This window comes from Podarcis filfolensis (assembly GCF_964270895.1).
Source record: "Podarcis filfolensis genome assembly, chromosome: 4".
Lineage (NCBI taxonomy): Eukaryota > Metazoa > Chordata > Lepidosauria > Squamata > Lacertidae > Podarcis > Podarcis filfolensis.
In genome coordinates this window covers 64,917,445-64,931,993 of record NC_139607.1, presented here as the reverse complement: position 1 = coordinate 64,931,993, position 14,549 = coordinate 64,917,445, and the positions used below count along the sequence as shown (strand labels likewise).

The 14,549-nt window shown below is 41.2% G+C and overlaps 1 protein-coding gene across 4 annotated transcripts in view; it reads left to right on the top strand.

The window, feature by feature from the left end:
• The window catches only part of EPHA6 (EPH receptor A6), a 344,313-nt gene extending 330,040 nt beyond the window's left edge, over positions 1 to 14,273 (top strand). For all 4 annotated transcript variants that reach the window (XM_083611506.1, XM_083611507.1, XM_083611508.1 and 1 more), the window contains 4 exons: positions 4,214 to 4,363; positions 11,361 to 11,554; positions 12,630 to 12,779; positions 13,658 to 14,273. In XM_083611506.1, coding sequence (XP_083467632.1) covers positions 4,214 to 4,363; positions 11,361 to 11,554; positions 12,630 to 12,779; positions 13,658 to 13,772 — 609 coding nt within the window. In that variant the 3' untranslated portion in view covers positions 13,773 to 14,273. The remainder of the gene's footprint in view (positions 1 to 4,213; positions 4,364 to 11,360; positions 11,555 to 12,629; positions 12,780 to 13,657) is intronic.
• The last annotated feature ends 276 nt before the right edge of the window (positions 14,274 to 14,549 follow it).

The window sequence follows — 14,549 nt, the reverse complement described above, 5'->3', positions numbered from 1 at the left end:
GATATGGTCACTCTATGATTAAACAATTTGCCAGTGATATTTTTCAGTGAACTACAGTATTTGCCCCTTTGTATATAGAAAGCATCAATGTTTTTGGCTCAATGAACTAGAAGTAAGATAAATTTATATACGTCTCTAGCTATGTTGATGTGCCATACAGAATAGAGACATGAAACACTTTTGAGGCTTTGGTATGATCTGCCATTCCATCGTCTTAGACAGTTCACCGATCTAAACAATTAACTCTAAGAGGCAGTTAGCAATTATAAGCATCTGGGATGAGTGCTAATCTCCTTTAGGAAAAACTGATTTTTCCAGGCTGAGTCTGATAGAGTGTGCAGAAGGAACAGGAAAGCGGTAGATCTGGATGTTGAAGGTGAATCTGGCACCATCTGTGGATGGTGCAAAAACCAAGAATAAGGATAGTTTTCACCGGCTTCCTAGACTTAGCATTGCTCTGTCCCATTCACAATCTGTTGACTGAGGGAAGAACATCCTGCTAGGCTGCCTGTGGTTTACAGTTCTATTCCTATTACTGATTCTCACTGGCTCAGGATTTTCTTAGGTAGACCACAGTTGTAGTAATGGCCTGAGACACTTGGCCTGCCCTTTGTGTGACAACTCTGAAAAATGGCTGAGGACCACAATACCTCAAGGACCACCTCTCCCCGTATAAACCAACCTGGACTCTGCGACCATCATCTGAGGCCTTTCTTTGTGTGCCCCCTCCACGAGAGGTCTGGAGAGTTGCAACACGAGAATGGGCCTTTTCTGCAGTAGCTCCCCATTTGTGGAATGCTCTCCCCACGGAGGTTCATTTGGTGCCTTCATTATACATCTTTAGGCACCAGGTGAAAATGTTCCACTTCAACCAGTCCTTTGGGTGATTAATATTCTATGACCTTTTAGTTTTAACTATCTAGTGTGTGCTTTTTCCCCTGTATTTTTATCTTGGGAACTGCCCTGAGATCTTCGGATGAAGGGCGGCGTATAAATTTAATTAATAGTAATAATAGTGGACTGTGTGGCAGTGCTGCTAACCATCTCTCAGAAGTCGCAACTTGTAAGGCTTGATATGGTAATATTGCATTTCATTTTCATTTTTTTCCTCCACCTTTCTCAACATATTTAAATTTTAATATAATATTGAGAAAGATGGAGGGGGAAATGAAAGTGAAATGCAAGATAAGGCACAACAGAATGGTTCCCCGTCTGTTTCCCAGAACTGCAGACCTGAGAGCAGCCTATATTCTTGCTGCTCTACATCTCCCCATCATATATCAATCACTTACCTTTGATACTATTGCCATTTGCTTCATGCTTGCTACTTTTGTGCTACAGTCCTGACAGCTCGCATAGTCTGTTGACATGTAATGGTCATTAGAATCGCTGAGCATGTTCACTGATTGTCCAGTATCTCCCAAGACAGATGGATCCCAACCCAACACAGTTCAGTGATATTAGTAGGTGTTGTAGCAGAAAAGCTAGTAGCAGTTGGTAGGGCGGCGTTGATCACCTGGCTTCACCAACATGGAGATCGCCACTGGTAACCAAGAAGGAGAGGGGTGAGGCAGCGGGGAGGCTGGTGTGCTGCAGGAGCATCAGATGCCTGCTGAGTGATGTCACCCCATCCTGCCACCTCCTACTGGCCATAGCTGTTAGCCGCTGGGTAGCTGCAGATATGGGCACATGTGCAACAGTGGAGCATAGTCTCAGCCTTCCTATTTCACATGTGATAATGCTGCAGGTTAGAGAGCTACAATTTGGGTTTATAGAGAGCTGGACTATGAGAACCAGGAAAACTTTGATTTCAGTCATATGGGTCCTGCTGAAACAATATGCTGCTCTGCTTGAGTGATCTGGCACTCTACTTACTCATTAGATAAGGAGTTTGTGGCAGCACATAGTGGCATCTTGTCTCTGAGCTGCAATCAAGAATAATTCAGGAGGCAGCAGATGAAAACAGACTACATCATAAGCATTTGAATAGTACCATTACTGCTGTGTTATAACAGGAAAGCAACATTAGCATTTCCCCAAGTTCATTATAAATTTAAGAAATGAGGTAAAATGCAGCATGGCTTCAGAAGGCAAGAGGGGAAATGCTTGCTCATATGAAGTTTTACCATATGAGGATAGTGACAGTTTTGATCGATCGACTGTAGAAATTACATGTTGATAACAATGGATATTTATTTTAATTTGGTGATGGAGCACATTATATACAATAGAGTTTAATAAATATTTTTAATATGAGTATTATCAGAAAGAAGATGCCCAGCAGGGCTAGAGTTTTTTATTACTTTGATCGAGTGCTAGAAATATTATTTTAGCTGTGCAGAAGCAAATGCGCCCTTCTATTATTCATGAACAGATCTTATTTAGTTTCAGCCTTTCACTTTTCTATACAAAAAGTGTAAAAGATTTTTTACATTAAAATATACTTTACAAAAGTAATTAAGTAATGAAGTTTCCCATTCCTGTGCATATAATGACTTACACAAGTAATTCATTGTCTGTATGAATATTAACAATATAATTTCCTTTTGCTATTAGCAGTAACATAAGATTGTCTTATGTCATGATGCTGAGCTTGAATAGATGCACCTTTATGAATTTTGTTAATTCTGTTTTGCCATTCCTTTTTCTGTTTGTTTTCCTAATATACAGGAACATTGGTATGTACTTTATTGAGAATAATCTAGGCAGACATTCTTCAGAATGATCAAGTAGGTTGCTTGCCTTGATTGGAAGTGCTACGGCAATTCTGAATTGGAAATTAAGCACACCCTTAAACAGGATCAGAAAAACACATGAAGCAGACATTGATGTAGTTGTAGAAAACGTTTTCACCATCCTTCCAATGCACTTGCATCACTCAGGATGGCTGACAAGAATTAAACATAAAACAATTCCATAAAAGCCATAAAAACAGCAGCAGATCAAAGCATTCTAAAAATGAGGGTCTGCTGCAGAAAAATCATCTGCCTAGCAAGATAAATGCTCACTGGAACAGGAAAGTTGTAACTAGTCAGTGAAAAACAATAAGAGAGTGGGGCAAAGGATTAGAATACTAGGGAGAGCTCTGCTGAATTAGTCCAATGTCCCATCAGCATCATGGCCTCGCAGTTGCCAACCAGATACCTCCCCTTTAGGCTTTAAAAAAAATATTTTTTGTACTTCTGAAAACCTTGGGTTTCCAAAAGTCTTCTAATGTCTCTCTCTTGGGCATGGAATGTGCCATGTTGGTGGCATAAACTGTAATGTACTAGAGATTACTTTGTCAGGTGTGTGTACTCTCCTCCAAGCAGTCTTACTCCACAATAAATCTGCAAGTGCTAACCATGTCTGATCAGAAGTATGTCCCATGGAATTTAATGTAAGGTTACCAGATTTTTTTCAATGAATCCAGGGACACTTCACTGAAATGAGTCGGAATGATAGGATTTTGTCAGGGGACTGATTTGTAAATCTGGGGACTGTCCCTGGGAAGCGGGGACGTCTGATAACCTTACTTTAATGTGGTTCTTAATTCCAAATAAGTAGTGTTGAGATTGCAGCTGAAGATGCTACAAGACCCCCTGTTTTTGATGCAGCAGATTAATATAACTCCTTCTTTTTCTAAAGTAACCTAATTTCCATCTTGTAGTACACGCACACACACATATGTATGTGTATACATGTTTTGCATATTTACACACACACATACACACACACCCCTATGATTTTAAGATGCAAAATATGCCAGTCGTTTCAGGATAAACCTATACTGCACACATCAATTTCAATGAGATTTCTGCTTATGTGTGCAGAACCACAGCTTGTTTATAACCTACCAAGGGATTTTGGAATATATTAAAAATGAAACCTTAATAATGATAAATGTTAAAGGAAATAATAATTTCCACCCTGTTCACTTGGCTTTGTGTGCTTTGTTTCTTCAGTTATTCTCATTATATTTGATGAGTTTTCAGATATAGCTTAGAAGTTATTAAAGATGCCACAAGATGTGGTCTGATTAATTATATGAATGTTAAAGAACATAAAATGCTCTAATTGTGATACTATTCAAGCAGTCTCAGATTAGTAAATGAGATTTCAGGGGAAAGCTGGTATTTCTGTCAACGGCCAAATATATATTAGATTATTCATTAAAGAACAGAATGCCTGTTCTCAGAACTATATCTTGATAATTTTTCAATGTGTTTTCCAGGGTGGAAAAATTCCCATAAGATGGACAGCCCCTGAAGCAATAGCCTACAGGAAGTTCTCTTCTGCAAGTGACACGTGGAGTTATGGGATTGTCATGTGGGAAGTAATGTCATATGGAGAGAGGCCATATTGGGAGATGTCTAACCAGGATGTAAGTATTTTCAGGCAAAATTAGTTTATATAAATGTTCTTGAAAGTGGCAATGCTTACTGCATTGATATTGGATTCAGGGCCAGCTGACTCATGTAGCAGGGTGAGACAGCTGCCTCTAGCGACGGATGTGGACCCCCTGGGAGGAGTGGCAGATGCTGCTTCTGCTTCCCCTTCCTCCATCACCACCACCTTTTCTCATTCTGATGCTGATCTTTACTTTCCCCTTCCATTCCAAGGCTGATCTTCACTCTCCCCTTTGATTTCCAGGCTGAGCTTCACTTTCCCCTTTCATTCTGATGCTGATTTTCACTCCCTACCCCATCTCAGCTGGTGGAGGGGGCATTTTGTGTTTCACCTAAGATGCCAAAATATCTTGGGCTGGTCCTGATTAGATTGAATACATTCTAAGTAAAGCCTTTGGTATGTCTAACTAGGAATAACCCTATTACTGTCGGTGGGGCTATTATTGATTTATTATTGAGCACGCACAACCCTATGTTGGATTGTGGCCATTTTACATGGTTGTGCAGGCATTTGCAGAACTGTCGCTCCTAGCAGAATGGAAAATTAGCTCATCTCTGTGAGGAAATAATCAAGGGTCTGGAAACCAAGCCTTATGAGGAATGTTTGAGGGAGTTGGGTATGTTTTGCCTGGAAAAGAGGACACTGATGATGATAACAACAACAACAACAACAACAACAACAACAACTTTATTTATACCCCGCCCATCTGACTGGGTTTCTCCAGCCGCTCTGAGCGGCTTCCAACAAAAGATTAAAAATGCATTAAAACATCAGTCATTAAAAATTCCCCTAAACAGGGCTGCCTTCAGATGTCTTCTAAACGTCAGATAGTTATTTATTTCTTTGACATCTGATGGGAGGGCGTTCCACAGGGAGGGCGCCACTGAGAGGAGATATAGCCATCTTCAAATATCTAAAGGGCTGTCGAATGGAAGATGGAGCAAGCTTGTTTTCTCCTGCTCCACAGTAACAAGAAGTTACAAGAAAGGAGATTCCGACTAAACATCGGGAAGAAATTTCTAATAATAAGAGCTGTTCAACAGTGGAATGGACTCCCTCAGAAGATGGTGCACTCCCCTTCAACAGAGGTTTTTAAGCAGAGGTTGGACAGCCACCTATCATGGGTGTTTTAGATGAGATTCCTGCATAGCAGGGTATTGGACCTTCAGGGTCCCTTCCAACTCTACAATCCTATGATTCTATGAAATGAAAAGGAATCCAGAAGAAAACATATGGCATAATTCTATAACTTAACTTGGTTACATTGTCTCTACTGGTTCTGTCTCCTTTTTGGCCCACAATTTCCTTTGTACAGACTCATACCCACTTTTCCTCATGTTAAAAGAAATCTATAAAGCACCTTTATTCATTCTGCATAGAAAGAAAGAAAGAAAGAATATCATTTATTACGGCCATAGGCCCATACAGGTAAAAACAACACATAAATAACAGCTTGTGCCGTAAGGAGAAAAAAAAGCAATCGCTAAAACACTACTATAACAATAAAATACTATAAAATGGAAAGGCATACTACGCCTTAATTAGCTTGTAGAGCTCCTTGGCGTCGCTTTTGGGAAAGGACAGCAACTAGGAACCTAGCCACCTTCAGGGTCGTGTGGGTATCCTTGTCCTGCAAGATTTGGGCAAGGTGGAATTTTGGTGGGGTACCCTCTAGTTTCTGTATGATTGATCCCAACAAATTTGCCCGTAGCACATTAAACAAGGGGCAAGTGAACATAATGTGCTGGAGCGACTCCGGCGTCACCTTATCACATTCGCACACGGCGGGGGCTTGACCCTTTGAGAACCTATGTCTCAGGACATTGGAGGGAAAAACGTTAAACCTCGCTTTGGTGAAGGCCAGTCTATGTGCAACAGTCGAAAGGGAGGAGAGGTATGATGGAACGCAGTAAGTTAAAGTGATACCAATGTTCTGGGGCGAACAAACACCTCCCCCCAGCGTATAATTTCGCTGTAAATCGATGTCATCCAGTCTTTGGCGGATCAGTCTCTGAGCAGTGATTTGGTCTAGTTTTAGGGAATCTGAGGGAGAGATTCCATAACTCAGGAGTTTGGCATGAATTCTACTAGTCCAAAGGCTAGAGAATTCATCTCGCCATAAGCATTGGGCAAGGTAATGGTTTGGTAATCTATGCCACAATGATAACCAGTAATTGAAGACTTGCTTCCACAGGCAAGTTTCTAGGGATGCGACCTTCAATTCTAGTCGCATGGCTGCGTTGCTTACGCACAGGGGGAGCATTACGAGCCGACGTAGGAATTGGCTTTGCAGAGTCTCAAGGGGAGCAAGATCTGTCATCACGGCCCAGAGCGGGGCAGCATAAGCAAGCACGGCAACCACTTTTGCCTTGAACACCTTTAGGGCCGAGGGAACATGCAAAGCTCCGTCCGAAAAGAAGAATCGGAGGAGCGCATATGACAAGGTTTTGGCCTTGTTAAGTAGGTGTTGAATGTGAGCTTTCCACCCCAAATTGTATTGAAAAATAACTCCTAGGTATTGAAATTTTAGGACTTGCTCTATTTTTGCCCCACCAAGCTTCCATTTGTATAATCTCCGGCTTCTGGAGAAGATCAGGATCTTGGACTTGGCATGGTTGATGGTTAATTGATTGAGTTGACAATACGTGGCAAAGATCTTCAGAGCTCTGGTTAGTCCAACACGTGTATAGGATAGAATTACCGCGTCGTCCGCATATAAAAGGAGTGGGCAGCGGTAATCCGCTAGTCTAGGCGCGTGTGTACTTGGAGATGAGTTGACTAGGGGTGCTCGCATGTCGCTGATGAATAGGTTGAATAGGCAGGGAGCCAATATACATCCTTGGCGCACTCCCTTGTTTATTGGTATCGAGTTTGTAAGGTCGCCCGCTGGAGTGAATCTCACTCTGGCAAGGGTACCTTCGTGGAGCTGGTTTATGAGCCATAAGAGTCTTCTATCAATGCCCTGTTTCGCAAGTTTCTCCCAAAGAATATTTCTAGGAACGCTGTCAAAGGCTGCCTTTAGATCTAAGAAGGCAGCACAGAGGTAGCCCCGGGGGGGGGAGGAGTACTTCCGTGCCAGATGATAAAGAACTATCGCATGATCGGTTGTAGAGCGTTTAGTTCTGAACCCTGCTTGTTCATGGCCAATCTGGTTAGTCTCATCTACCCATCGCAGTAATTTAGTCATCAAAAAGCTGGCATAAATTTTCCCTATAATCGAAAGGAGGCTGATGTTACGGTAGTTTTCCGGCTCCGTTGGAGAACCTTTTTTATGAATTGGTACAATAATGGCCTCCTTCCATGTTTTGGGGATGAGACCGGAAGCGTTGATTGCATCGAAGGTTTTGGCCAAGATGCCGGCCCACCATTGTGGGTGTAGTTTGATGGCTTCAGCAGGGATCAGGTCGGGCCCAGGGGCTTTGCCCGGTTTCAGCTGAGCTATTAACTTGGCTATTTCATCAGGATCGGTGGGAGGCCAAATAGGTAGGTGGGTAAACAGGTGCATCAGATGGTCGGAGGGAGCATCTGCCTGTGAGAAGCATTTCTTCAGGAACCGTTCCCATGTCGGTGCAGAGATGACTGCCCTTGGGGAATTCCTCCCCCTTCTGTTAATCAAAGACCAGAATTCCCTGGATCTGTGTGGTTTTGAAGCAGTAATCAGAGCCTGCCAACGATTATGTTGCCACTCACGCTTGGCAATTATCTGCGTGCGTTTGTAAACTTGCTTGGCTTGTGCATAGCTAGCTGGCAGAGTAGATGCATCAGAGGTCTTGTATGCATTATATATAGCACGGAGGCGCTGTCTTGCTTGTTTGCACTGAGAATTATACCAGGGAGCACCGTGAGTATACTCGTTTCGATTTAAATTTTTGGGTGGTAACCTGAAGAAGGACGTAAGATCAGTCATATGATGGTAGAAGCGCTTCAATACTATGCTATGCTCGTCTGAGGCAGAGCCTATGTTGGGATAGGGCCCGAGGATTTCTTTTTGAAAGAATTCCAGGTACCTTTGAGCCTGTGTCTCCGACCATTTGATTCCTCTTACTTGGAAAGAATCGTTGGTTACCATCTGAGTCGCATGTCTATGAGCCTCCGGCTGCCAGTTCAGGGAAAGCTTAGCAACAAGGGGAAGGTGATCACTAAATTGTACATTCTCGATCTTAAAAGTGGAAATACACTTAAATAGATCCCTAGAGACCAACAGGTAATCGAGGACGCTGTTTGATTTAACGCTCAGGTGAGTGTAATCCCCTGGAATATCGGGGAGGCATGTGCCATTTAAGGGGACCAAATTCAAACGGATGGCCATTTGATAGAGGAGTACTCCAGCCTCGTTTGCTCTGTGGTCCTTAGAAGTTCTCTTCATGATGTGTTCCAGGTCATAATTATCAAGGTTTGGGGTAACCCACCATTTGGCTTTGGTCAACGAGTCCCAATTTGCTGCCGTACGGGCATTAAAATCGCCACCAATTATGGCCGGGGTGTTAGGAAACTTAACATAGCATGAAAGCAAATGCTCTTCTAGCGAGCCCCATTTAGAGCCCAGTTCAAGGGAAGAACCCCCAGGTGGCAAGTAAACATTTGTAACTAGGAGCGAGATCTTTTCCCCCGCAATCAGCCCGGTAAGGGCGTAGGGAGGCAAGGCCTGTACTAGAGTAAATTTGGAATGTAGGTTGAGGGAGATGCCTATTATTAGGCCCCCTTTAGGGCGGCCTCCTTTCAGGGAGGGGCAGGCAGGGAGTTCTAGAAGCTCAAAGCCATTTAGCACAATTTTTTCTACTTCCCACGATTCTTGGAACAAAATGATATGAAACCGATTGATATACTCCAAGAATTCTGGCTCATGTTTTTTTCCCCTCCAGCCCGCAATGTTCCAGCTGAGGACTGATAGGGGGGAGTTCCTGTTGTGTTCAATTCGCTGTCATTTCGGGGAGAGAAGTGGGTCCTTTGGAGGCAGGGCAGACCCCACAAAAAAGTCAGTTATTTTACTTTGCATGGCAGGCACCTGCTGGAGGTACCTAATCTTGGAGTTGGTAGTGGGGTGTTCAGACTGGGACAACAGAGCGGGTCTCCCGCTGGCTAACCCAAGGGTGGCCACTTCAGTCATTCTGCATAGATAGTAGATATAAAGCAGGGCTGAGACATAACAGGGCCAAATTTAGCCCTCTATATCCAGCCCTCAAAATTCTCCCCAGACTATTACACCCCTCATTAGACCAGATTTATGCTCTTCTCAGATGCTTTTGCCTGGCTGGAACGTGCTCTTCCACATCCTAGCCCAGATGAAGAGGGTTGGGATTGGGGTTGTAGAAACCTCTGACTGTTGAATAGCTGGAATGTAGTATACTAAGCAAAGGTAAGAGTCCCCTCTGCCACACTCACTTTTACCCCAGGCCATGCCCACCACTTCATGATGCCTGTGGAAGCTTGCCTACAAGGGAATGAGGCACTCATTGAAAGAGATTCCCCACACCAATATAGTAGTTGTAGTAGCATTTTTTATTTTTATTTTTTGATTTCTAACCTGGCCCTCAACAGCTGTCCCAGGGCAGGATGTAACAATAGAAAAACACAACATACTGAAATCAGTTAAAACAATTTCCAGTCAGAAAGAGTAGATCCTAAAATATATGTGTATCCTGGTGGCAAAAGCTAGGGTAAAGAGGAGTGTCTTCAGTGTAGGACAAAAGCTATGCAATGAAACATTCCACCCACGAAGTCTGCATATAACACCATAATTAAGCAACTAAAATGAGTGTGATGTTATCTTAAATCCTTGGAATTCATAGGCACATAAATTGAGCATGAATGTTGACTCTCAGTATCTTAAAGCAAAGTAATTCTAGCCTAGGTGTCTGAACTTGGATTTTAGATTATATTTAATTCACAGAGGCTTGAAAATATAGAGCATAAATTTTACATATTAATACAGTGATTGATTTTTTTAATATTCACTTTATTACTCTGGTATAAGAAATGTTACTTGCTCAAGTAGATAACTATATTATTATTGTATTCACTCAAAGCTGTGGTAGTCTTGATTAATGCATACTTAGGCTGTGTGGCAGATACTAGAGGTGTCCATTAATTGTGGGTGTTGCACAATCTTTCATATCTTATTGGTTAATTAATAAACATTAGCTAGGCTTTTGAACTTCCTGTGGAAATTAGCAAGCTGCTGAACAGACTGAACTGAGAGATTAGGTTTGGGACACTGTAAAATTCAGTGGATGTGTAATATAGAGGAGGTGTGAGTGAGTTCTCCTGTTACAAACCTATTCACTTGAGGGGGTCTGACCACCTCCTTTTATATAGGTTCTTGCAAATTCTGACTATAAATTCTGCTTCTCTGGACTTTACTATGGTATAGGTTTACAAAAGTGTGTGGGATATGGATAGAGGGGTGTTTTTTTCTCCTCTCATAATACTAGAATTCTTCTGTAACATTTTCTTGTGGAAATGCCAGATCTTCCTCAGAAGAACATTCCTCCAACGGCGTGACAGTTGCAGTATCTTAAGAGGCATGCAGTTTGGAATGTTTTGGTCGGCCATCTTAATTCTAAATGCCATCCAATGATATCCAGACACTGATGAAACAGGCTCCATCATATCAGGAAGCATCAATTTTTAGAGATGTCCAAATGTGCAGAACCCAATTTTCAAAAAATGATAGTAGATGATTATTATGATTAGCATTCAGAACATCTTATAGGAGGGCTTCTGTCATCACATCTAAAATAGCTTATTAATTACTTCAGCTTACGCATAGGAAAAACTGTGACATTAGGACCTTTTGCAGACCATTTAGCTTCCATGTCTATTCACACCAGAATATGGGTAGCTTCCATGTCTATTCACACCAGAGTGTGGGACACTGGCTACTGGCTCTGTTTCATTGGCATAGCTTGCATATGGAAATGTCAAGTAATATGAACTTGCCTTGTGTCCCCTATCCCTCTTCTTCTATTTAGGTCATCCTATCCATAGAAGAAGGCTACAGGCTTCCAGCTCCCATGGGCTGCCCAGCTTCTCTCCACCAACTAATGCTTCATTGCTGGCAAAAGGAGAGAAACCACCGGCCAAAGTTCACCGACATTGTCAGCTTCCTAGACAAATTGATACGCAACCCCAGCTCTCTTCATACCCTAGTGGAGGATGTACTTGTGTAAGATGCAGATCAGTGTGCTCTTCCTGTGTGTATTACAGTCCCTAGACAGCACCATGCTATTCACAGAATTTGTCAAAATAAAGTTTTCAGTATAAAAGTGATCAATTTCCCCATTCATGTGTGATGTTCTAACTTTTCTTTCTTCATCTTGCCCTAGATCACATGCATAAAGGCCAGTTCAGGTGTTAAACCTCTTTTTCACCTGATGGGTTTAAATTCTTTCCAGGGATACATTCACATTGGAAGCAGTGATGTGGAATGAAGTATCTCCATGAATACAGCTGCATCTACTTGAAAGTGATTTCTGTAATCACGACAGCTGGAAAAAGTGCTGCTGTGATTGAGGAAATTGCCACAAGGAATATCATTAGGTTAACGCAGATAATTTGGCAGACATGTATGCAGCAAATATCACATTTTGATCTGTATTTGTTCAGTCCCAAAGAATATCCATATATATATATATATATATATATATATATATATATATATAATGATCACACAATACAAATAATCGAATACTTTAGCAAATACTGAGCAAATAATATCCACAAGTATTTATTTATTTAGTTCCAGTCCATTTCACTTTGAAATGTTTTCACCCATAAACCTATTATTTAAATCTGCATTAAAAATATTTTTTATCTAAAAATATAGAGCTGAAAAAATGGATTGGAACATCTGGGAAGTTCAAAAGGCCAATCTGAATATTTGTCTGGGAGAGCAGGTTGGGTCATATTGGAATTATATGCACATAGTTGTGTTCAGGGTTCCAAATTGTGGGGGTGGACCATAGTTCTGAATTAATTACATGGATAGAGATTTTATATTGTTCTACTTTTGTATTGTTTGAAAAAGAAAGAAGCTGAAACTAAAAAGCAACTTTTGTTTCTAAAATTATGGTTGATAATTGTGAATTGGACTGTGCTCTTAGATTAGTATCTGAACTTTACTGCTTGGCTGATCTAATTCATTTTTTAGAGTAATTTACACATAAGCTGTCAGCAATCCTTATCATGAATTAAATGAAGTACAGTATTTCATTCTTGCCCCTGTGTTTGTGCTCCTGTAGAATGCCAGATTCACCTGGTGAAGTTCCCGAATACCCTTTCTTTGTATCAGTCAGTGATTGGCTGGACTCAATAAAAATGGGCCAATACAAAAATAACTTCATGGCAGCAGGGTATACAACTATGGATCTTGTTTCAAGAATGAGCATTGAGTAAGTAAACTATTTATACTGCTGTAAAGAAGTGCCTTACTGGGGGTGGAAATGGGTTTGATTCCCTCCTGCTCCTTCAAAAAAAGAAACTTCAAACAGACAGACAGACAAAAAACCCACTTATTCAAAGAAGGCTTCAGGCCCTTGTGGACAGAAGCAGGAAGTATAACTCAGCGCTATTATTTCTCATCCAGTAGAGCAAAAGTAGTGGAAAGTGCAACTACAGAAGCCATTTGGGGCAGTTTTGCCCACTACAAATAAAAAGCCAAGGGCTTCATTACATGTTCATTCTAAACATCTCTTTACACACTTGAAATATACTCGGAGTCGAGAGTGGATTTCATGCTCTTCATTCAGCTCATAGTGGTGAGGAGGAATGGAAGTTCCCCCAGAATGTCTGCTTTATATACATTATTTACACAATGGGCTCCACGTGATTGGCTAATTCTGGGATTCACCTGTAGGCCAATCAGGTTGCGGATTCACTTCCACCTGGAGCTGGATTGGGTGGCTCCTGTGGACCAATCAGACTGCTGCATTCTGAATCCTATTGTTCTAGGACCAATCAGACTGCTGCCTTTTGGATCCTATTCAACTCAGTACATAACAACACTCCTGTCCAATTTTAATTTACAAGGCATGAAATTGCAGACTTTGTTCACAAATAAATCACTTGCCAGGTCTTAGTTCAGTGGGATTCCTGGCTCTTTTTCGTTTCAGTTGGAGATACACGTCTGTTGTTGGTCATTTCAGGCATCACACAACATATTGTAACATAGAAAGTCTAAGGCTAATAAGCATATGAAACCATTTGAATTCTGTTTTCTGTACTGCAGCTGCGCTGTTTAGTGATTCCTAAACATACTTTTTTCTTACAGTGAAATTAGAAGAATTGGTGTTGTACTTATTGGACACCAGAGACGAATAGTGAGCAGTTTACAGACTTTGCGATTACACATGATGCACATACAGGAGAAAGGATTTCATGTATGAAAGTTCTAGAAGCAACTGTGTTTTGTGCCTCAGCATTTCTAAAATGGAAGATACTCTCAATCCTTCTTTCTGCTCTTCCCAGCTTCAAGAACTGAAACTTCCTATTCATACTATAAACACATAATGTTTATGTTAATACTTCCAACTTGAAATTTTTAATCACATTGCATAGTTCCTCCCTCAATAAACTGCCAATAACATCCTGGCCCACTGCAAGACTGTTGCTGCTCAACGGTGAATAGCTCAGCATGGATGTATAACTTTGTATAACAGTAAAGTATTTGGAAAATTTTCATTGACTTCTGTGAAAGTTAAAGCCTTCTAGGCTTGGAGTGGCTACCTTCTTGATGTGTTAGAGTTTGATGATAGTTTTTTTTTTCTAAAAAAAAGTAATTGACATTTCTTTTCATGTTTTGTGACCATTAGCTTCCAATATACAATGTGCAATCGAGAAAAAAGAGTTTGACATAAATATTTATTTTATGATAATGGGAAATCCCAGATGTATGGTTTGTGTTGTATTATTTACTTTGTAATAGTTCAATTGCTGGTAGGCTGGTATGGAAGTTGTAAGAATTCTTGGTCAGGATGAACAATGACAACTTACAGTGAATACTTTGTGTGTGTGTGACCAGGTTGAATTGGACGATTTGCGAGGATGATAGGCCATCACATGCTTGTGAAGTGATGTGTTTAATTAATTAAATTTAATTTGCTTGAAAACTAGGTACCTTTACCCCACGCTTTGCTAACCTGAGGTCCTCCAGGTTTTTGTGT